Source organism: Heliangelus exortis, chromosome 2 (genome assembly GCF_036169615.1).
Source record: "Heliangelus exortis chromosome 2, bHelExo1.hap1, whole genome shotgun sequence".
NCBI classification, from domain to species: Eukaryota; Metazoa; Chordata; class Aves; order Apodiformes; family Trochilidae; genus Heliangelus; species Heliangelus exortis.
Genome location: NC_092423.1, coordinates 53,453,727 through 53,478,595, shown reverse-complemented (window position 1 = coordinate 53,478,595; position 24,869 = coordinate 53,453,727). Strand labels below are relative to the sequence as shown.

Below are 24,869 nucleotides of genomic sequence, written 5' to 3'. Positions count from 1 at the left end.
TGCTTTTAATATTTAACAACTTCATAAATTATATTCACAAAGTACAACCCATAGTGAAAGTTTTAATGTGTCATTCATCTTTGTAGCTAATTAAGCCTTTCGCATTAAGTCATGAAATATATCAAGCACAGTTAGGTCAACAACTGTTCAGCCAAGAAAGGAATTAAAAATAAAAAAAGCCAAAAAAAAAAAAAAAACAAAAAAAAAAAAAAAAACAAACCAAAAAAACGAGAGGTATACTGCTAGAGTAATTTCCGTGTTTTAAGAAAAGTCTAAAATCTCAGCTCAACACTCCAACTGCTTACCTCTCCTTGCCAGACTGGATTAACTGTATTACACATGATCTTAGATCTCTTCTCCTGCCCATGATGAGGAAGTGCTGGGAAGATGCTATGTTTTCCAGGCTGGATGGAAATCTTCAGGTAAGGATCTGGATTGAAGAACATCCCTTTCTTCAGACCAAAAGCCTGGAAATCTGAAAGAAGGTAGATAGCCCAATTATTTTTGTCATTCTAGGTAGCCCTCTAGGATACCAGGAGAGGCAGACAGGGAACTGGTAAAGAATTTGAATAATATGGCAGGAATATAAAAAAACTCACTATGTTTCTTGTGAGCTAATGTAAAGCCAAGACATAAGAATCTTATGATGCAGGATTTACAAATTATTATTAAATGAAAATGCAGCTTTTACAACCTGTTTGTGCAGAGTGATCTGGTTTCTAAATCAATAGTTGTTTAACTTAATTTAAGTGATCTGTTGATTTTTCTAAGGATCTGAGCATTTGCTCAGCCTGACTCCAGTGGCAAAATTACTCTGGAAAAGACTTACATTCCTTTAATCACATAGATGTGGAAGTCAGTACACAGTGCCCGTAACTTCTCCTGGGTATTAATTTTGTCTTGCTATGAATCTTAGCTTTAGACCATTTTTTTCTACATGAGAAGTAATATTAATTTTTTCCACTTTAAACATTTCCTTCTCTTCAGAGGTTAAATTTACCTGCAGTGTAACGTAAAAAAAAAACAACCTTGTATATGATGTCTAAAATTTAAGTGGAGCTTTCTAGCTGCAGAACTCCCATGGAGAGTAATATGAGTCATGCAGACAAAAAATCCCCAGGCAGTTATTTCAAAACTTACTCATAATGTTCTAAAGAAAGACACAAAGTCCATTACAATTTATCCCTGTGAAGACAATGAAATACAAACCAATCTATGGGTATATCATTAATTTTAGTCAACATGGCTTCCAAAACTCCTTATATGTATAACTAAACAATTAATATAAACATGTATTTTTTTCTTTTAAGCAGGTTTTGAAAACATTAATTTTCAGTCTTTTAATTCACTTCCGATTAAAAACTCAATTGTTTTGGCACAGTGTGGGAGGCCACTTAAAGCCCTCAAGGCATGTATTTTGGATGAATCTGAGAATCAAACACTTTCCACATCAACACCAGCATTTTTTCCAGAAAACACCTATGTCAAGAACAATGTTAAGAGTCACCCAGTAGTATTTTGCTTCCTTAACATATGGTAATAGCCAACACAACAAAACGTGCAAGTTAAAAAGAACTGGTTTTGCTCTGGTTGGTTTTAACAAACTATTCTAGCGCATAATTCATGCTGCAGATATTCAAAAGCTGTTGGACAGATGGTCCCAAAACAGACTGCATTTTAAGAATCTCATTCTTGTGACATTCTCTAGCAATTAAGAAAAAATAGGGGATATGACTACTAATAGCCTATTTGAAAGTACTTTGCTGACAATATGTACTGCCACAGTCCTCGCAACAGTGTTACACAAAGAAAATTATCTGGTTTAAACCGATAACACTGATTTTTTTTTCTCACTTTATAATCTCTATGTAACCAGCACATATCTCATCTATCAGCCCTGCTGAATCCTAAAAGGCAAACTCTTTTGCTTTGGAAGTTATACTGTAAGAAATACATTCCAGAAACAGAAACCAAGATTGCAAAAGCACCATGAATTATAAGACCCAGCAGCGTAACATTGCTACGCTGCTAAAATATGAGAAGAGAGAAAGACCTCTGGGATCTTATTTTCTTTTTCTCTGATGTTTCCTCAGAAGATTCTGAAACTGAAATATTTATTGGTGTGCATGTTTCTGATTTTTTTCCTTCAAAGAGAGACAGCACTATCTTTGGGTACCACTGTGCAAAGAAATGGTTTATTGATTTGCAGAAAAGAAAATAACTACCACTCAATTATGAATACTTATGTATTATGTATCATAAAGAACATACATATTATGATGACCTACCAGCCTCTTTCCAGTTATGGGAATAAAGCACAGTCATCAGGGTGAAGGTACTCCTAACCTTGTTAGTAATGTAACTTTTGTACTTGGATGAGGAAAAATAATTTAGCTTCGCCTACAACAGGAAATTTTATCTGTGTCATTTTTTTGCTTAAATTGCATAATACAACACATTTTGTGAAAAGGCTAGTGAGAAACTTCAAGTTTTAACATCCAAAGCAGGCATGAGGATAGGAGAAATAGCTTTCTCAAGGACAGATATACCAGCTATATTTACATATGTCATTGCTAATTCTCAACAACTGTGAAAAACAAGAGCATCAAAAAGATAAAAGATCTGAATAAAGCTGCCTGGACATCTGCTGGTATCCAAAAGACATCCATATAATTTGAAGTGGAATGTATGGATGCTGTAACTTATTGTAACCTAAGGCTCAGGTACTCTTTTACCACTACCGTGTAACATTCCAACAGAAGGATCCCAGCTATTCTGATTGTCTTAAGAAAAACGTTTTGAAGATATTAAATAATTAAGTGATGGTTTAAGGTTAACAGAATATAAATCTGTGGTAAAAGCAATGAATTACAGAAGGTTTGGATGTGCTTTGCTGTACACTGTAGTTTTACTGTGTTTTTTATTTCCTGGAGGCATATGAGGAAATGCTACCAAGACAACTCATGTATGCTTTGCAAAGGTGTGTTTTCATCCAGTCTCCTAAAAATTGAATATACCATATGTCAGCTTCCCATTTTCTCACTAATCACATTTTAACATTAAAAAGGTTATAAACATCTATCAGTACAACAATGTCAGACCATCACTCATGGTGGATGACTGGAGGAAGGAATCCAGGTGGAGACACAGCAACCAGAGACTCTTTCACTGCTGCAGACTTTTAGTAATTATAAGTACATGCATCCTAATCCATCTTGGCTCACTTCATTGTAGAAAAATGACTTATACTAACTGTTGCCTGCTGCTGCCCCCAACTATGAATCTGTTCTTATTTCAGGGCTTTTCTTCCATATATGCTGATCTCTCAGCGTTTGGACAAGACCTAAGGAAGTTTTGCTCTAGGTGACTCATATGCATGTGGCCTCTGCCCCTAAAGTGGGCCACAGACTTCCCTGTCTGTCACGTAAATGATCGTTTTGCAAATCTATTTTCCACACAGCATCACAAACTTTAGGGCACTGATGACTGGGACAGCACTGGAGACTCTATTTTTGTGGCAATTTGGAAACCAGCACTCATTTATTGGCAAACTATGGAACCAGGTGGGGACATCAATTCCAACAGACAGCTTGAACGCATCCGTGCTTTGCCATGTTTGGTTTTGCCTCAATACAAGTGACTAAGCTTTCAAAACGCCAAGGGAGAGATATAATTTGGGTTTGCAAGGCACATTTTGTCATGCTTAGAAAGAAGATTCTTCAATGTTAATGATCAGCAAAACTATTGTGAAGATGGTATTTTCCCTGCAGACAAATCAAGATACAAATTGAGACGCATGCTTGTAGGAGCGTGACAGAAAAGGATGGAGAATCCAATTGAGAACCAGAGTCTGGAGCAGTCTGGTTTCCAGATTATTTAAACTCAGTCTGGTCATCAACCTGTCAGTTCAAAGTTAAAGAAGAAAGAAGCTGTTCTCCCCAAGGGACGAGACTCTTTCACAAACAGCTTTGGAAGTATTTCCTAGAAATAATACGCCAGGCTATTCTGTGCAGTTTATAAATGTGTTACAGAAAGACTGGGTCCACCTAGTCAGTTGATGGTGCACATTTTACTCCACTGAAGTAGACAGAGTCTACAAACAAGAACAATGGTCACAGAGCAATGATCCTGACATTCCACCACAGTTGGTAAATCACTTTCAACAAACAACAATTATCTAATGTCCTTCATGTCTCCATGACCCATCCAACTGATTTCAATAGATGGCTTGCAGCTAGCTATATTGACACCTGTGGGAGAGATCTTTAAGCCCCAGAAATCTTATGGTCAAGCTCACTGAATTCACATTTTTATTATTTAGCCTACATGTTTGCAGAACCAAGAAATAACACATGTTCCTCATGAGTCACCTGACCCACTGAGAAGATTAAGACATCTTGAGCTAGGCCAAGCTTAACGTATCTAAAAGCATAAATAATGAGGGTTAACAGTTTTAAACTGACAGAAGGTAGACTTAGACTCAATATTAGGAACAAATTCTTTGTTGTGAGGGTGGTGAGACACTGCAAGGAGTTGACCAAAGAAGCTGTGGATGTCCCCTCTCCGGAAGTGCATGAGGTCAGACTGGATGGGGCTTTCAGCATCCTGATCTAGAGGGAGGTGTCCCTGCTCATGGCAGGGAGTGGAACTGGGTTATCTTTAAGGTCCCTTCCAACCTAAACTATTCAGTGATTCTACTGCCAAGTTGTCATATCATGACACTGGAAAGACAAAAGCATCATTGGGAAGACCCCAGTCAGTTTAGGTTGTGATGTCACAGAATCACAGAATCATCTGTGTTGGAAAGGACCTCTGAGATCATCAAGTCCAACCCTTGAATCACTATCACTGTGGTTACCAGACGATGGCACTGAGTCCCACATCAGTCTCTTCTTAAAAACCTCCAGGGATGGAGAATCCACCACCTCCCTGGGCAGCCCATTCCAATGCCTGATCACACTCTCTGTAAAGAATTTTTTCCTAATATCTAACCTAAACCTCCCCTGGCAGAGCTCAAGTCCATGCCCTCTTGTCTTACTGAGAGCTGCCTGGGAGAAAAGCCTGACTCCCCCCTGGCTACACCCTCCTTTCAGGGAGTTGTAGAGAGTGATGAGGTCTCCCCTGAGCCTCCTCTTCTCCAGGCTGAACAGCCCCAGCTCCCTCAGCCCTTCCTCACAGGACTTGTGCTGGATCCCTTCACAGCCTCCTTGCTCTCCTCTGGACCTGCTCCAGCACCTCAATCTCCTTCCTGAACTGAGGGGCCCAGAACTGGACACATTTAGCTTGGCAAACACCAAAATGGAATGTGTTCTCTGCATGATCTGCTCATTAATGGCAAGACGTACAAATACAGTCATCTAACGGAGATTGTGATGGTCATGTATCGAAGTACAATAAACCATCATCATGATTCAGCAACAAGAGAATTGCTAATTAGGATGTCATAGGACAGCTCTAACATTTCACTTCAATCATCCTTTGTAAATCCCAGAGACCTGTCAGCTCTGGTTCTAACACTGAATAAACATACTTGAACAGGACTGGAATCTGGGTTGACTATCAGTGAGGTAAGGTGACTGATTGCCAGGATGCTAATGTCAGTGTTTCTTTGGTAGAGTATGCTTTGCAGAGCTTGATCTGCATAAGTATGACCTATGGTAGAAGGTAGCAGTTCATATACTAAGCTGCACTAACCAAAACAGAGTAGTGGCTTCTAAGGAAGTAACAAAAATACTGTGCTTGCTCAAGATTCAACAAAAGTCATGTAGGTACTGCCTCTCAGCTATGTTCTATTGCATTTAAAGCAACAGAAATTATTCCCTATTAGTATTGTAATAACCTTTCAACAGTAAGAGCACAGCAATATTGCATTGGCTTGGAAATGCTGATTTGATTCATAGAGCAGTACATAATATTAAAATTTATCCTAAGGAAAGTGAGCACAGGTTCACAGAAATATTGCATATGGTATTAGATTTCAAGAAGCAAACACTACAGAACTTCAGAAATCCAAGATTAATGTACTATACTAGGAAGTCTTAAAATTCAACGTAGCAAAATATTGCACTGGAATTGAGAAAGACACTATATAATGTGCAATGGATTACTGACTTGATCAGCTACTGAATGAGGTTCTGTAAGCGGTGATATTCAAGAGGCTAATTCAGATAATTAAAGTGCTAACTGTATCCTTGTCTGCATCAAGAGAAGCAGGTCAAGGGAAGTGATTCTCCCCCTATGCTCTGCTCTCACGAGACTCCACCTGAAGTACTCCATCCAGTTCTGGACCCCCTATTACAATAAAGACATGGATGTGCTGTAGTGTATCCAGAGAAGGGCCACGAGGATGATCAGAGGGCTGGAGCACCTCTCCTGTGAAGACAGACTGAGAGAGTTTGGGGTAATTCAGTCTGGAGAGGAGAAGGCTCCAAGGAGACCTTATTGTAGCCTTCCAGTATCTGAAGGGACCTACAAGAAGGCGGGTGAGGGACTTTTTAGGATGTCAGGTAGTGATAGGACTAGGGGGAATGGATACAAACTAGAAGCGGGCAGATTTAGATTAGATATTAGGAAGAAGATCTTTACTATGAGGGTGGTGAGAAACTGGAGCAGGTTGCCCAGATGGGTGGAAGCCCCATCCCTGGAAGTTTTTAAGGCCAGGCTGGAGAGGGCTCTGAGCAACCTGACCTAGTGGGAGTTGTCCCTGCCCATGGCAGGGGGGTTGGAACTAGATGATCTTAAAGGTCCCTTCCAACCCTGAAAATTCTATGATTCTAAGTGGTTTTTCTGTTCTCATAAATCTACAAATCTACAGACAAACTCCATTTTCCTTCCAAAAAAAAAACATAAGAAGAAAGAAAAGGTGTAGTATAGTTGCACACAGAGGTGTTTAAAGATCTAAGATCTTAAAAAAATTACAAAGTGAAACAGATAAGCCAGAATATTTATGTGAAATGAGGTTTCCAGGCAAAATAATAGTGGAAAAAACAGAGAAAATAAATTTTCTAGCTGGAAATGCTGTAAGAGGAAATGAAAGGGATTCTCATTTAAGGAAGCGGCAGCCGAGGTATCAAGAAGAAAATAACTACTAATAAATGAAAAGTGGAGAAATTAATTAATCAAAAATGGCTGAAAGACAGGCTACTTTTTAACTTGCCTTTATCAAGAAGGAAAACAGAAAAAAGACTGAAGCTAATGTGAACAAACTGAACACAATGAGGGGAAGTTTTTTATCAATCCCCTCATCTAAATCATCAATGAAGATATTAAACAGAACTGGGCCCAGCACTGATCCCTGGGGGACACCACTGGTGATCAGCACCGTTCAGCACCACTCCCTGGGGGCGTCCAGCAGCTCCTAGCCCAGCGCAGAGTGCCCCTGTCCAAGCTGTGGGCTGACAGCTTTTTCAGGAGAATGCTGTGGGAGATGGTGTCAAAGGCCTTGCTGAAGTCCAGGTAGACCCCATCCACAGCCTTCCCCTCATCCACCAGGCGGGTCACCCGATCATAAAAGGAGATCAGGTTGGTCAGACAGGACCTCCTCTTCCTAGCCCCGTGCTGGCTGGGTCTAATCCCTTGCCCATTCTGTAGGTGCTGTGTGATTGCCCCCAGGATGATCTGCTCCATAGCCCTGCCAGGCACTGAGGTCAGGCTGACAGGCCTGGAGTTTCCTGGGTCCTCCTTTCATCCCTTTTTGTGGATTGGTGTGACATTCACCAGCTTCCAATCCTCTGGGACCTCCCCAGTGAGCCAGGACTGTTGGTAAATGATGGAGAGTGGCTTGGTGAGCTCTTCCACCAGCTCCCTCATCACCCTGGGGTGGATCCTGTCTGGTCCCATGGACTTGTGAGGATCCAGGTGGCTCAGCAGGTCACAAAACTGTTCCCTCCAGGACTACAGGGGAGCTACTCAGCTTTCTATTTCTCTCTATAAGCCCCAGAAGCCAACTGTCCTCAGGACAACCTGTCTTACTGTTGAAAACTGAGGTAAAGAAGGTGTTAAATTCATCTTTGGTAACTGTTTCCCCCCATGTCCAACAAAGAATGGAGGTTTTTCCTGCCCTTCCTTTTGCTGTGGATGTACCTGTAGAAAGACTTTTTGTTATCCTTAACGAAGTGGCAAGATTGAGTTCAAACCGTCAAAATGGTACTTTGCTACAGTGGTTAATCTGGAGCAAAGTGGCCTGTGTTACATAGGATAATGGAGTAGTTGAATCTGAAGCCTTTAAATTGGTTAGTCCAGAGCACTGCAGTACTTTGCAGGGATAGGTGTACTGGAGATGGTAGAAGGTCACCTCACCTTTGCACAAGCTCTGATGGCTAAGAAAAAGTGGTTAGTAACTCCTAAAGAACACATATTGGCAAGTTACCTTGAGTTGTGGAAGAAAAAAGAGAAAGATGAGATATGTAAAATATTACAGTTTGAAAAAAGTTATTTGCTGCAACATATAGCTAAGAGGCATATCACACAAACCTCATGATAACACCTTCTAAATACACCAGCCAACAGAAATGCTTCAGTTGGCTCTCAGCAAATGCGTTACAGTGATGCTAAAGGATGAACTTTGAGTGAGGTGGCTGGTACATCTTGGGAAGCTTAGCACATTTCTTCTTCCTGTAATTCATGCAAGAGAGCTCTGACACTTTTGCATGCCTTATTGGAGGTGTGACATTCACTGGTAACAACAGGAAAGTCATGTTGGAAAGTAAATGCATAAGTGATGCCTCGCTTTCTCAGCTATATTAGGCTTACAGTATTTATCATGGTATTTTAAATAATGAAAGATATAATAATAGAGTCATCATATAAACCATTAAGAAGTTTAATCATGGGAAATTATCTTCACTGAGATCAGTGTTGCTAATGAACCTATTAATCTGAACTGACCTTTCACAGGACAATCTTCCAGTTTCCTAAGGAGTAAATATGAAGAAAACAAACCTCCTGCTGACATCATGCAACCTCTCAGCTATTTCTGTTCTTAAAAAGCATCAGTTTACACTTTTTTCTTTTTTTATATTTTCATGTAATTCAGAGATCCTAAGGCAAAACTTCCAGTGAAATCAGCTGGATTTTGTCATAGCAAATAATGAAAATACAAAAATAATAAAGCACTCTAGCACCAAATTTTATAAACTAGTTCTGCACTGTTTGTTTTAAAAGATGGTCTTCCTGGAGTGTCTAGGCAGTAGAGGAAGCAATCCCAGTATGCTGAAATGGACTGATGTTGTTCAGCACTTCTTGGGATTTGGCCTACTTTGAAATTTTCCTCTTCCATTCTAATATTTTTTGTCTCTTTTATAACTGATATGGTAGAAAGCATAGCTCTTCTTGCATTCTTTAGATGAAAACTGCTTACAGCATGATGGCCATGTATCGGTGCAGTGCCTAATGTAGTGGTCTCCATTCAGACTAATGGTCTTAAATTTTTTTTGGTTTTTATGTTAGTTGCAACTACATCAACCATAATTTGGTAACATAACTTTTAAGAAATTACACTGAAGGTAACAGCATACCAAAAGCAGATACTGTGAAGAAGAAGTCTATGTGAGCTGAAAAGACTCATGACAGTAAAGAGGTTATTGCTGCTCAAGTAGTGCAAACAGCAATGAATCCCAGCTTCTTCCAATGCTTCTGGAAGCTTGGTTTGATTTGCATTTTATTAGTTAGCATAGGAATAGCAATAATTTTACTTTGAGACAGAGAACAACATTTTTGTTGTTGTTGTTGGCTAAGTAAGAAGATAATAAATAAATAAATCCTTGTGATGTCTTAATTTGATAATTTCAGAAAGACTGAAATTGAGCTACTTTGATACCAAAAACTTTTGATAAAATACTTTTGAGCCCTAACCCTTTAAAATACCTGGCTGTGATGATACTGTTAACACGGATATGATCAAAATGTAAATTATTGACTGTGAACCACTAGAATAGGGTACCCCAAATGTATTATGTGGTATGGTCTTTGTGTAATTTAAATTAAGTGGTAAATGAGACAGTTCAGTTTATAGGGCCCACTGAGACAACATAATTTATCAATCTCACAAATTATTACTCTTGGCATCTCTTGGTCTACTAGGCCAAAGAATCTGAGAGGAAGAAAGAATATTACTAACTATTGGAAATATTGTCTGTGCAAAATTATTTAAGACCATTAAAAATATTAACTCTGACTCTTTATTTCTGTTGAGCTGAACCTGTGATTTTATCAAATAAAGCTGACTGGGTAGGTGCTCAGTGTCCAACCCAGCAAAAATATGTGATGTGTTAAAAGACCTTCACCAGGTCTGTCTCACCTTCCATATAGCATATATAACATCTCAAGAACCACACTGCCCACTTATTTGGAAAATGCATTGAATTGGTAATATTAAAGAGATATGGAAGTCCTAGTCGACTTCAACAAAAAGTCAAAAAAACTATCATGTAATGTGGTGCTTGTCTGGAGTGCAGGGCTTTACACAGAAAGGCCTACACTTGTACATCTTTTGAATGAGAGCCATTATTTTTTAATCTGTGCTACTTCCTCAAAGAATTTCCAAGTCAAGTTAAAGATCTTTTTCTTTGTCTTCCAGAAGCTAAAAACCATGGGAACCAAATAGCAAGCATAAAACTCACAATTAATTTCTTGACAAACTTATTTTTTTCTATAGAGGTGATTTACAGAATTTTTAAACCAAAACCAGATCTAATGGTCCATAGCTGCTTCATGGAACCATATTAAGCTTTTAAAACCTGCAGAGACATGCTAAGTAATGGGGCTGAATATTCTTTGAAAAATTTAGTGGACTGAGAGCAGCCTTCTAGCTCAAGAAGTGTTGAGAGTGACTGTGAGTAATACAGACAAGCTCATGCACCATGATCCATGGATCTGCCTGAGGTCCAGACCAAGACTGCAGAATGTGCTCTCCAAGAAACAGAGGACTACCACAAATCCTATTTTTCTTTGTACGTAAAGCCTGTGTTATCAAACTTGCTTTTCCTGACATGCACATATAGCATCACACTTGACTGTAAACAGGAAAACCTAACATGGCCCCAAAAGTTGAACAAGACATTTCATCACATGACTCCTGTTAGAGTGTGGTAATCATTGCAGATATTAATTCTCTGTCTCAGCACCACTTCTAGAGCACCAGACAAAACCTCATGTGTAAATATATAAATATATATATATGTACATAATACATACATAAACATATGCATTAAAGGTATCAGTAAGTTCACTTTCTCACTCTCTGGGCTTAAAACTTTCACGTTAGCCATGACTTACCTGACAAAGAAAAACTTATCAGTCTCCGGCTTCCTTGTCCCTGGATTGAATCTTCATTGGTTATACTTTTAAAAATCTGCTGGAAGAAAGACAATGGTGAGAAAGTCTCCAGCAACTCTTGAACAGACAAAGTGCTTATTAACTGTCATCAACTAGATGACTACTAATCAAAACAATGCTTTTATTCAGGTAATAATCCAGGATTAAGTGGCCTAAGTCATCCTTTCCAGGAGGCTCTTATTTAAGGAAATAGAATGATACAGAAATACTGTTGTCATTTTAATGTATCACTTCCTCACCTAAAATGAAACTGCTTATAAAACAGGAGATAAAAGTAGTGCATAAGGATATCTTTATAACATCTTATCACTAGTGTAGAATATTTTGTTCCAGGAAGTTTATTGCATACAAATAAGAAAAACTTCTAAGAGCTTACTAACACCCTGTGGAAAAAGCAACCATGAATTATGATAACAATAACCATTGATGGTGATTTAGAAAAGAAAATATTAAAAAAAATAATAGATCATCCCTTGTACCCCACAGTTTATGTTTTAGTGCCAGTCTTTGATTCAACAAGCTTATTAGTGGGTTGCTGTTGTGCAAATTAGGACCCAGGCTACCTTCTAGCCACATTCAGAGCTGAGAAGCAAGAATGCCTTGGAGCCAGTGTTTGGGCCATCAGGAGGAACCCACCACGGTGTCAGTTTTCATCGGGGTTTCCCTAACAGAGCGGTGGAGGAGACGACATCGGGAGTGTGGCTCCAAGGCCTGGAGGGAGGTGGTGCTACTATCACTGCCTCTCCCCTAGTAGTGCTCTGCTCCTGGGAAGCTGCAGCTCCTTCCTCACCACTCTTGCTGTTCAGCTTTCAGGCAAAAAAGAGCGTTTATGCAGTTGAAGTTCCAATTCTTCCAGGAAGCAGTAACTGAAGTCCCACTCAGCTGTGACTCATTGCTCAGTGTATTAAATATTGTGTATTCAAGCTTAAATTAGAAAACAAGCTGCTTTGTGCTCCCAGAGAGTTCAAAACCTGGGCAAGGGGACACTGCAGCCCAGCTAGCAGGGATTAAATAACAAGCACAGCTGGCACACAGGTCAAAGAACTAAGATTTATGATTTAGGTCAAAGGCCTAAATCATAAACATACAGGTTGAATTTAGACAGCATTATAAGAAAAATGGGCTCTGTTGGACTGCCTTTCATAATAAGTTTGTTTCTTATAGACTATTAGATGCAAAAAGGGGTACTAAGAGCAGCTGGACTATGAGCAGAAACACCCCTATTGGAGCAGAGGTAATTAGGTATAATAGCACTTCTAGCTAAGCAGGTTACAGTATATTAATTGAAGCCACCAATGACTTCTGGATAGAGACATGTTTAAATGAGAGTATTATATGTGAAAATATTAAGACAAGAACTCAGTATCCTTTTCCAGCCAAAGTTGTTATCCCACCAAGAAACAATATAATTTCCTTGTCAAGATGTATTTTTCACACTCAACTTTTATTAGACACTATCTATATATACTTAGGGTATTTTCATAATTTTGTCCATGACAGTAACTGGACCAGCTGACATGGATATGAGCACATTTGCAAAATATGTGATTTTTTCCAATCCTTAATTGTTTCTCTGGGATTTTTAGATCTGCCACAAATCACTATAAATAGTTTAACAGACTCTGCTTTGACCAGGCTTGTTGGAGCTGATGGGGGTCCTGCAAATACCTGCCTGTTCACAGTTTAAGAATATGTTGCAAATAAATTACCCTTTTTGGGTCATATCTACATAAGTGAAATTGTATCGAGACACACTAGAATAATGCCATGAATCCTGATGTAGGCAAAGCATCCTCAGCATGACCAAATCTGTACTGGTAAAGCTTGGCATTACACAGACAGTAATGACAGGCCCATATGTGAAACAATAAAAAAATATATTTATTTGCTCCTAGAGGACCCATCTATTATGAGAAGCGGGTGTACCCCACACTGTACTGTCAAGAGCTCACCCTTCAGCCATGTAATCACAAGGCCATTGGTAGTGCTCCCCCAGTTTGTCCTTTCCAATTAAAATCAAGCCAGAGGGAGTCTGGAATGGAGTGAAAAAGCAAGGCATGACCCAGGTCTTGGCCTGAAAATGAACTAAGTTGGGAAGTGCTCCTGCTTTTTACTCCATAGCACACAGCATTTGTGTGCTCTCTCAGGGTCAGGTTTTTAAATGACCTGATTGTTAATTATTGTTCCCCTCGGCTTTCAGAGGAAAACAGGTTTCAGGTGCTTTGGTGCTTTTCAAATTTTGATGTAATTTTCCAAATCCCAGACTTTCTGATCCCAATTCAGTCAGAGGTTTGAGGAGGATATGTCCACAGCTTCCACTACAATGATTCTCCACTGTGAAGATAAAAAGGCTGATGGAGCCAGCTGGGACTGTGTCTGGCATGAGGCAGCCTCAGCCTCTCATCTAGCTCCTGTTTTCAAAAAAACCAAGAAAACCAGTTGCAAAATCTTTAAGGGTTTCTCAGAGGCCAAAAAGTCAGACAGCACCATAAAGGCAAACCAAGTCTTACAAGCACCTCCCAGTGAGAGTCTTCCACCCTGAAATATCCCCGCAGACACGGGTGGGATGCACCAGGCAGGCAGCTGCTGGCATCATCAAGGTCTAAAGTTGCAATATGAAAGTAAGGCCTAAAACGCAGCACTGCTGTGTGAGCTAATTATATCCTCTGTAGTTTATCCCATCCCTAGCACTTAACCTTAGTAATCTGAAACACACTATAGCACTTTTCTGAAGCATATCTGTTTTTTATCCCTGTACAGACAGCTGAAAAAGGGAACACAAAGCAGGAAGGCTGAGGGAAAGGGACCCAAAATGCAAATTAAAAATTTCATTGGGCAACTGTACTAAATGCCTCCCATATGGCCATACCTTTCCAAACCCATGCTCTTCAAGCACCAGTGGTCTGGCAGCACTGTTCTGCTTCTCTCCCCACATGTATGCTGCACCTTCTCACCTGTGATACAGGTGCTCATGTGTGGCAGAACATGTGCCAGAGGGAGTAACAAGCAGATCAACGTCCTCTGTCAAAGGAAAGAGTCATTATGCAGGGCAAGTAATTTTATTTTAATGTTGGCATTTCAAGGAGTCAGAAAGAACCATGGATGAAAAATGGAAGCTACACCAGGATCATGACATGATTAAGCTCACTGTGCTAAGCAAGCAGGGCTTCTCACCTCAGCATCCTGACCAGCTGAAGTCATTACATTTACCCCGCTGTCCAGCTTAAGGGAAGTTTTGGAGACCAGACTGAGCATCACAGGGACTTAAAAAAATGAGAAAGTCTGATTTTGAGAAAAAAAAAAAAGCTATTTGCTGCAGTTTGGCTTCACTATTCACTAATGCAATAGCAGACTGTCCCAGGAATGAGGACAAGGCTAAAGAGTTGTTGGTGTAGGGCAGTACAAAGGAGGGCATATGGTCACCAATTATCACCAGCCACCACACCACCTGGGGTTCACAGTGTCTTGAGGCCTGGGATGGGGAAGAGCACAGGTCATTCTCTTCCTGCTTGCCATTTATCATCAAAGAAATCCAGACTGATTTTAGTGCCTACAATATAATTACATTAGGACTTCTGTCCCTGGAAGTAAACCTTGAATTTAGTTATCAGGAGGTAAAAAAACCTGTTTCTTCTCAGCTGCCACCTAAACCAGTTAGTTCACAGAAAGGGAACATTCATCTTGTCATATGACATCCTATGGACTTGGAAGTCCTTGGTATGAAAAGGAAAAAATGTGATTTCCCCTTAGTAACTTGGGTGCTCTTTTATGCCCTTCAAGCGAAAGCTCAGTCTAATTTAATTTAATATTTTAGTTTATAATACTGTGTCTGAGCAGTCCAACCTAATTACAAGTTCAGATGATACAAAACAGGACAAATATGCTTTTGTGACACACTTCTTTTATATCTGGACTTGAAGAGATGGGACGTGAGCTGCAACTTCAAGCTTAGCTCAGTCCCTTAGACATCCAAAAACTCCCTGGACCAGATTCAATCCTCCCTTTGCTTTTCTTGCTTGTAATCAGAGCTGGTGTCATTGCCACTAATGGCAGTGCACACACTCTAGCAGTTAGAGAAGTACCAGTCCTTCCTTTTAAAATACTCTCCAATAAAAACAAACTGTAAAATCATTTTATGGTCTACTACAGAGTTTTCCAGCCTCTGAAGCACAGCAAAATACGACTGCCAGAACCTGTGATGGTTATCTGCAAAACAAAGGGAGGTACCTGAGGACAGATCCAAGCCTCTTAGGACATTCTGAACTCAGGAAAGGGTCCATCTTTGGTAGCACTTTCCAGTTTTTCAGTAGTTAGAAAAAAGAAGACAGAAAGAGATGATTGAAAGCTAAAAGTAATACAGTAGAAATATAGTAGCACTTTTCCTTGTAAGCAGTTCCTACAAATGCTGGAAGTAAGCTATGTGACTGAAGAAGAAAGGAGAGAAGCTTCATGCTAGCAAATGAAGCCCTTGAGTCTCTCTCCCTCTTTAGTCATGATATGAGTTACAAAAATATAAATAAATAAAATTATTGAGAAATCCCAGAGTACTACAGTCCCTCAGCAGCTGCTGAGGCAAAATTCCAAGTGCATCACTAAAATTTGTCTAAGAAGAAACCAAGAAACAGAGACTCTCATAGCTAACTAAAAATACCTTCTATAATACCTTACCCTTTATCAATCTACCTAAACAATGTGGAAGAGTGACAAGGCCAGCTCCTGAAAGGAAAGTGGCCTGCAGGGCTCATCTTGGGTGCCCCTGGTCAGCCTTGTTGTACCTCTAGCTTATGAGGAAAATACTTTTTGGACATAAATACAGTGTGAATGCATGTCTGGAAGAAGCTGTAGGCATGCTTGCCTGATGCTGTACTACAAAATCTGCTTTTGGGCACCACAGTGACCAGCAGCAGTGCAGCATGCTGATAAAGCATGCTTTGCACCACTAAGACACTTTTAGCATATTACTATATTGTGAAGCCCAATTTAATTACTTTAAAAGTCCTGCTGATATGAAACAGGATTAATACAATTCTATTACATGCTTCTGTCACAGCCAGACATGCACAGCTGGCAAACACAAGTGCTTACTCCTTTTCCCACAGACAGCACAGAAAAATACTGTTACGCCTCAGTCTTAACATTCTGTAACACTTTTCACTTCAGAAGGGCATTTTTAGCCCTTGTGACCACATGAAGAAATTCAATTAAGCTAAGCAAATTTGGTTTTCCCTTCAGTAGAAGAAACATCTGATTTAAGAAATCTCACTCTTTGCTGACAGATAAAGCACTTCTGTATCAGTAGCTTCTATTGAAAAAGAATTATAACATTTAATGATATAAATTACCATACATATGCTAGTATTTCTTAACTGTGACATTAGAAACAGTGCTGCATTAGCACTAGTGCAATTTCTTGACTTTATATGATGAACATCATGGATGTGACTTAATGCTAAGCCTAATTAAGTTCCAATTTTAGAAGGTCCTAATTAAAACCTAGAATATTTTACACTGACAACACAGATTTTCACTACATTCATATTTAATGCTGATTAAAGACACAGGTACCTTAAACTGGAAAAGCTCTAACCTGGACCATAGTATCTATTCCCAAGGGCTTCTCTCTAAAAAAAGTAGATCTAAGAACATAACAAAGTACCCATGGGGGTGGGGCTCACACTTCCAACAATACTGGGCAAACCTGCATGGAAGATTTCAGATAGGTCCAAACCACCCCAGCCTGATGCAGGGGAAGGGTAACAGTTTCTGCTCTGCACAGCTTTGCTGATGTCAGGTTAAGGACCTTTGAGCTATTGTGTTAGCAGTCCTGTATGTACATGGCAGAGGTGTCAAGAAGAGTTCCACAAAAAAATTACCCTCCCCTAACTTAATACTGTTGGCTTTTAGTGTTGCCCTCTCTGATTTCACTGGACTCTAGATATTAGGACAACTCTCTAAGCAAGTGGCAGCTGGCTTACATCTTCCACAGCTCAACAGTGAAGGGTCTTCTTAAAGTAAAAGAAGACATCATGTGAAGTTCATACTTTGTATTTTGTGCAATCCTCTTCAGAGAGCAAATAGTCCACAGTAAACCTGAAAATGGGTGAATACCCCCATTCCCTCCTGGTGCTGAATTTAAAAAGAAATAGTTTTGGAAAAAAAGTTGACTAAATTAACACAGACTGAATAGATGCTTCTTTTCTCTCCATCACTTGACTTCTTCCACAACTTGGGAACACAGGGTGCACTGGGACATAAAGGGCAAATTGTGAAAGAAGTAATCAGAGACCTGAGCTCCATGACTGTCACTGAGAGAATTATGGCTATAATCCCAGGCACCACTTTGAAAATCCAACCCTAATTAGTGGCAGTGCTTCAGCTACAACCCTCACCCTGCTAACAGAATTATCTAGCTCTTGAATGCAATATATTCCACTTATCCTGTTACGTTGTTAAGCCACTGTGCTGGCACCATAGGATTTTTCTATCAGATGCCTCCAAAGAGCAGCCAGTTCCTCCAGCAGCAAAGCCAAACTCCCTGCAGGGCTCCGACCACACAAACAGAGCCTTCCCTGGGCGTCACAGTCAGTGCTGTTCCAGCCTTGTAATACAGCACCTTCTCAATGTCATTCCCAAATGAAGGAGAGAATCTGCCTTTTGTGGGCATCCAGCAGTTGTCCTCTGTTTGCAGAAAGCTCTCATCTTGCAGCACTGTTTATTGATTACTTTATTCCCAGGACACAGGAGTTTTTAATTCCAAAAACTTCTCTCCTAGAAACTCTTAAAAAAGATAGCAAGCAAGTAAAACATTTTTTTCCCCATTGAAAATGTTACAGTGCCTTTCAGTAGATTCTACATTACAAACTCTGGAAGCCAAAGTGAATTACCAGGAAAAAAATCCTCTTTAGTGTCATCAGTAAAGTCTTCTAGAAGGCAACTATCAACAGGGTTATGACAACAAGACATTTAATGAGAGTATGTAGCAAGTGTATGAGGTCACCACATTGGCATAAACATATTTCATATTCCTCAGTCTCCCCTATGTGGGTAGAATGTTGTTTCAGCATCCCCAGCAGCTAGAGCAGGGATGTTCAGAGCAACCATTTTCAGTTAAAACAAAACTGAGTACTGAGGCAACAAATCAATACCTCCCAGAGAGACCAGGATCTTTTTATTCAAAAATGTAATTAGATTCAGCTTTTTCATTGTTTCAACAGTTCTGCCTAGTAGACTTCTGCTATCCTTTGGCAGCAGAGGAGAAGCTTTGACTGCAGATTCTGATCTTCCTTCCACTCTTTGAAACTTAATTTAAATAAACTCTTAGATTTTCAGATACTTAAACACGATCAGACATGCATGTGGATAGGGTTTGGGCTGTGTTTTCTGGGTTGATGGCTGGACTACATCTACCCAGCAGCCCTCTTTTCTTTGTATCCAGGAGGACTGCTTTCTGCAGCACATCTCACCAAGTGCCCACGTTGTCTCTGGTATGGCATGAAATTTGATGCCAATGAGCCTTTGAGGGCTGCCGAGTCTCTCAGTAAGTTTAAAGTGGTCCAAAGGATGACAGTAGTTTGCAGCCCCAGTGTGCAAAACAAACTCTGGTCAAGCTAGCAGGGACGAAGGCTCCTTGTGGTCACTGAACAGTTTTGTGCATCCTGGAGCTACCTCATCCAGAAAAGTCCCTAATAAAATCTCTGTGTATGATCAGATTTACATCAGGCAGCAGCCTAATGCAGGACAGGTCCTACACAGAGTATTAATGTGCTTAAGCACTCTGACAGAAGGAACTGCTTGTAGATATTACTGTCTTGGAAAGCAAGCCCCTACACTCACTGAAATAACTAGGAGCTCTGCCATTGAGAGGCCCACTGGGCACTGTTTCAATTTGGCCCTGTAGACTCCAAATTCAAACTTTTCAAGAAAACATTTTGTTTTTATAGAGAACTGAAGAACTGCTGCTAACACCTTTTCTCTTGGCACTATGAAACAGCAAGAGTGATCAAAACATAGTGCATATATTGTGGAAATACTTTAAACTCTGACACACCAATGATGTCTTTGGAAGGCAGTAAACTGCGTTACACAGTTTGTGCTTGCAGGCAGCCTTCCTTGGAGTTACTCTTCTAATATAATTTGGCTGGGATAACTCATCTTTGGCAAAGATGAGTAATGCTCATGTATGCAAGAGACAATAGCATCCTCCAGCTGAGCTGTATATGAAGAATTGTTCAAGGAAGTAGTCCTGCTGGCAAAGAGTCTGGATGAGAGAATTGAGTCAATGACCCTTTACACTATAAAAGCAGCAGCAAGGCAGTGAACAATGCCCATTCTTCTAAATAAATGCCCCAAATACCTTCTCACTATAAATACCATTATTATCAGAAGGGAGTTACAGGCCTTTTAGTTTCAAGCTTGGATATCAGTTCAGGCAGAAATGAGGCAACTGCAGAGACTTGTAGCCTGATTTAAAAAGTAGAGATATATCTCTGCTACTACAAACATATTTGAATTTTGCTGAATTAGTAATACAACATCTGCACTCCACAGAGCATTTTTCTAGCTATGATGGCCCAGAAAGGGTCAAGCTGAACAAAAACCTCCAACTTTTCCTTTTACAGTATCTACAGTATCTACAGTATCAGTTCCTTAGTTAGTGCAGCGTCATTCATTCTCAGTGTTTTTCCTGTATATCTTCTGGGAGATCCATCAGGCTCAGCAGAAAATCCTTATCTTCAGCAGACCCATGGCTTTTTTTTTTTGTCTGATTGTTTGTGTGGTTGGGGTGTTTTTTGATTTTTCTTTTTTTAGAATTGGCTTTGTCTTCCTGTTTGGCTGCTACTGGCTACAGCATACACTGTTTTGTTTTTCTTATTTTGCTGCTTTCTATTTTTCTGCTTTCAAACCAGTGGGCTTTAAAAAGTCAACAGTCTTAGCCAGTGTTGTGGGAATACTGATTGTACTCAAAGTACCACAGAACAACAAGTGCTGGAAGCACTCTCCTAAAATCATCTAATCCTCCAGTCAAAGCAGCACCAATATAAAGTGGGCTACTCAGAGCCCTGTCATTTGAGTTTTCAGTATCTACAAGGATGGAAATCCTACAAGGTCTCTAGGCAACTTGTTCTAATATTTGACTGCTCTCTTCATAAAAAAAGAATAATAATTCCTGAGGTCTCATAAGAATTTCTGTTATTGTAACTTGTGTCTATGGCCTGTTGTCATTTCACTATGCACTGTGAGAAAAGTCTGACTTCTTCCTTCTATTAGGTAGTTAAAGCTATCAGTAACATCCCACCTAAGACTTCTCTAAGAATGAACAAAAACTGTGCTACTATGCTACTTCTCATATGTAATGTCAGTGAACAGTATGAAGGATGAAGAAAACAGGGCTAGACTCACCCTGAAAATGACTGTGCTGGGGTGCTACAGCAAAGCTGAGCTATGGTAAAGACTTCCAGGGGGAAGAAGTGTTTATGAAATCTAATCTCCCAGAATAGCTGAATTCACTAAAGCACTTTGGACATTACAGAAAGGCTTATGAAGGATATAGCCTGCTGCATATTGGATGCAAAAAACTTCTGAACGTAAAGCCATTGAATATAACAGGAGAGGAAAATGATGTCAGCTAATCGCAGGAATGCCATCACTGCAGAGAAATAATTAGCTGCAGTGTGTATAATGATATTAATTCTTTTAGATCTTAATAAATAAATCAATCATATCTTATCAGCAATAGAGGTGTTTTCTGCTGCATGTGTCAGTTTTGATGGGAATCATTATGGAATTAATCTCAAACACTACAGCCAACCCTGGGAAACAGATGTGTGAAATGCAGCAAGGCAACACAGAGGTTCATACCCCACGCTACACACACTGCCCACAGGGTCCTCATACAGTACTCCTGTGGAAGAAAAGTGGCTGCCACCACTGCAAACACTGCAAACTCTGTGTCCCGTGCTCCCCAGATCCCTTCCTGTGCCAAACACTCACATGAATGCACATGTCTTCTGCACAGAACATCTTTGCTCTCATCCCCACCAGGAACACTCCTGCCAGGCAAACAGCTCCTCCCTTCCTTCCTTCCCTGCACAGGCAGCCCCATGCTCACTTGTCTGGTGCTGTATGAGCTGTTAGGGGAAGAGAGGAGAGGAGAGCAGAGCTGGGCTGCTGCTGCTGCCAGTGCTGGAGCTGAAGCCATAGGGAGCAGAGGCTGGTGTTCTGCCATGATACTGTCCTTCCAGCAACAGCACTCACACTGTCTTCTACTCTTTCCTGAAGTAGCAGGAACGGAACATTCTTGCTCAGCATTCAAAATTTGGGCCTACAAAGAAGCATGCCTGATCCAGGCCACCTCCTTGGACCATGCCCCCTTAACCAGCTGGAAATTGGTGAACAAGAGACATGACTTTTCCCACCCCATCTTGGGGCAGGTGGTGCTGGCAGTCTACGGTGAGACAGGACGGATGACTGCTGAAACTAGAAGTCAATTCTGACCCCTCTGAAAGTGGTAAGAGTTTGGCCACTGGCTTCATGGCATTAATATTTTATCCACTTCTACTGCAGCAGCATAATATATGCCTGAACTGCAGGACACTGAAGCACCCTGTGCAGCCCCCCTGTCAGTGTCATCACTCACAGTAAGGATGCCACAAGACAGACTCAGCAGCTTTCCCCTCTGTTCCTCACCCTCAAGGAGTGTAAACTCTGAGCATCCTTTTAGTGGCAGCAGCTCCAAAAAGCATGATGACTCACAGCATGCTGCTGAACAGTGTAGGGAAGCAGCTGCAAAATCAGCAGACCTTTTTAAGCTGAGCCTCAGGCACAACCATGGCTTGCCCTTGCAGCAAAGCAGCAGGTCTCACATTCCTGGCTGTGCCTGGCAGCTTTGTCCACCCTACATTGAGGCTGACAGAGTGGCTGCTATCAGCTAGATGTGGTCCTACAGGCTGACTGGGGCAAGAGCCCAGCATGCTTTCAGGCAGCCTGGAGCTCTTAACCAACAAGCTCTTCAAAACTGTAAAAGGAGGCAGACAACAAAAATGCAAAAGAAATTAATTAGAAAAATTATTTAGAAATTAATTAGAAATTAATTGAAGACAAAGAAAAGACTAATGGAGGATGCTGTAAGGAATACAAGCAATTAATTTCTAAAATCCCAGATCTTCCACTTTCTAAAAAATACCTTCCCTCCCTTTTAAACACATCTCAAAAAAAACCCCAAACCAAACACCAAACCCTCCCCAACTCTCAACAGAATTCAGTCCAGCTTTATTAGAACTCAAACATCATGGAAGCAGCTTTCAAAGATGCCCACTGGTGAAGGTCAGTTAGAGACTTTGGGGAAATGCCATGGTCTCCTGACAATTAGTGACACCTCTGGACTTTTCCAGTATTAGGATTAACTTTTCCTATAGAACGAAATGAGCTCTATGGTAACAGATACTGACAGCCCTCAAACATTGCATCTCTGGAATCAGAGTCTTAGTACAGTACTAGTCTAGACAGAATGTCATAAATATGTTGATACCTGAAATATAGTCCATTATACCAGGGTTAGTTAGGTAGTACAAGGGTGGTCTTTTGCTAAGAATATAAACATATGGTCTAATAAATGTGGCTAATACTTATGTACACCATTAAATCCTGCTTCATCACCATTAGGACAAAGAGGCCATCAGTGTAAATAAAAATCAGATCCATTGAGTTTAAAAGGGAACTGTGTAAGAACCATTCGGTTGCTTTCCATCATACTTTACAGATGTAAGAATTTAAATGTGCTTTGAAACTGGAGACATTAAGCAGCATGCTTTGCAGGAAATGTGCTTGTCTGAGAATTCAGCTAGCTAGCTGGGAGGAAAAACCCAGATATTTAATGGAAGTGGAAAATGTTTCTCAAGAGACTCAAGGATTAAAAATGAACAAAGGGTTCAAAATTCTATTACAAAATATTCTCATGCACATCTGCTTATATATAACATACTGACCTACACAGATTTCAAATTATACTTTGTTTTTTCCACTGAAATTTAACCACTGATATATTCAGTTAATTTCTTATCTGCGTGTCCTAAATACTTCCCTCCCATATGTAAATCTGCAAGCTACAGATCTGACTGTACACAGGGCAGCTTGGTCAGTGCATCAGGAGTCCCCAGACAGAAATCTCACGATTAGCCTTGATACTCTTCTGAAAAAAAAAAAAAAAAAAAAAAAAGAAAAAAAGAAAGAAAAAAAAATATTTTTTTTTTATTCAACTCTTATAAAATACTTGCATTATACTCCAGAGCAGCTGTTCAAAATACCATGCCTTATAAAAAATAAATAATTTAAAATGGTCAAAGAAACACAACTTATATAACAATATTATTGTCTCTAAATAATAAGTTGTATCTAGCCTTATTTGTGGAAGATTAAACCTAGGCTTTGAGAGAAAGACCCATTGAATCAGAAGGAAAATCTCTATTGCTTCAGTAAATCTGGCTTCCAGATTACCATTATCTACACTAACAGACTTAAAAAACTGTATCCACACCTTTTTAGGCATCTCTCTCTGCCGATTAAGCTTCCTCTTCCTTGTTCACTTGGCAGCAAGTCTGAAACCCAGCAGTGCAGACTGTTTGTTACACAAAACACCATCTTCAAGAAATAAGATGAGCTTCTGACATCCCAACCATGTTTTAGAAACCACTGATCTCTTACAAATATCACAGATATTTTAAAAATAAACCCATAAGCCTGTAATTCTACTCTATTTCCCAGTTTTACTCTTGTTCTATTTTCATATCATCACAGAGACACTGCAAGACTTTTACAAAACAAGGCTCTTCACTACCTCAGCTCAATCTACTTATTTTGCTCTGTTCATTGTAAGGTCTTAAAGAGTTACTTGTGTTTTCACTCATCACTTTGTATAAGCACTGAGCTAATACTTTTTCCTGTATACCTTTTAAAATTTATTTGACTTCTTTGGAAGGTTTATCCACACAGTCATCTCTCAGCTAATATTTGCATTCCTTGCTCAACATGAGCAATTTCTTCTTTCTTCTCATCTAATGACTATGGCTTACCATGCTAATTTTCCTGGATAGTGAAACATCATTTAGAAATCCAGCCACTGCAGCATGGCTAACACTTGCTCTTAAGTCCTCTGCTTCGTCTCATCAGCTAACAGGAATTAATAGCAGATTAAAGACTTTGACAACAACTTCCATTTGAGAATTTCTAACCCTTTCAGAAAACCCTTTCAGAAAACCCTAGCATATACCTGAAAGGCAACACACTGCCACCTGCATCTAAGACAAAATATAAAGATTTCCAAAAGTAATGCTATGTAACAAAGCCAGCCATGGAATGAAAGGAGGATAAACTAACTTGAAATTTTAAGTATTACGGACAGATCGTAATCACCCGAATTAGAACGTGAACACACAGACTCCTACATTAACTCAGCTATTCTTGAAAAAGCGTCAGTATGATCTTTACAACCTCCAGAAGACAAGTTCCTTATTTTGATGAAAATGCAATTAACTTTCAGA

General features: G+C 39.9%; 1 protein-coding gene across 4 annotated transcripts in view; it reads right to left on the bottom strand.

Annotated features, from left to right (window-relative positions):
* The window catches only part of HECW1 (HECT, C2 and WW domain containing E3 ubiquitin protein ligase 1), a 247,302-nt gene that overhangs the window by 84,978 nt on the left and 137,455 nt on the right, over positions 1–24,869 (bottom strand). For 2 of the 4 annotated variants that reach the window (XM_071736187.1, XM_071736190.1), the window contains 2 exons: positions 11,275–11,350; positions 306–475 (listed from right to left, as the gene is read on the bottom strand). In XM_071736187.1, the coding sequence (XP_071592288.1) occupies positions 306–475; positions 11,275–11,350 (246 nt within the window). Of the gene's footprint in view, positions 1–305; positions 476–11,274; positions 11,354–24,869 lie in introns of all 4 variants that reach the window. The other 2 variants (XM_071736186.1, XM_071736188.1) reach the window with 1 other exon arrangement.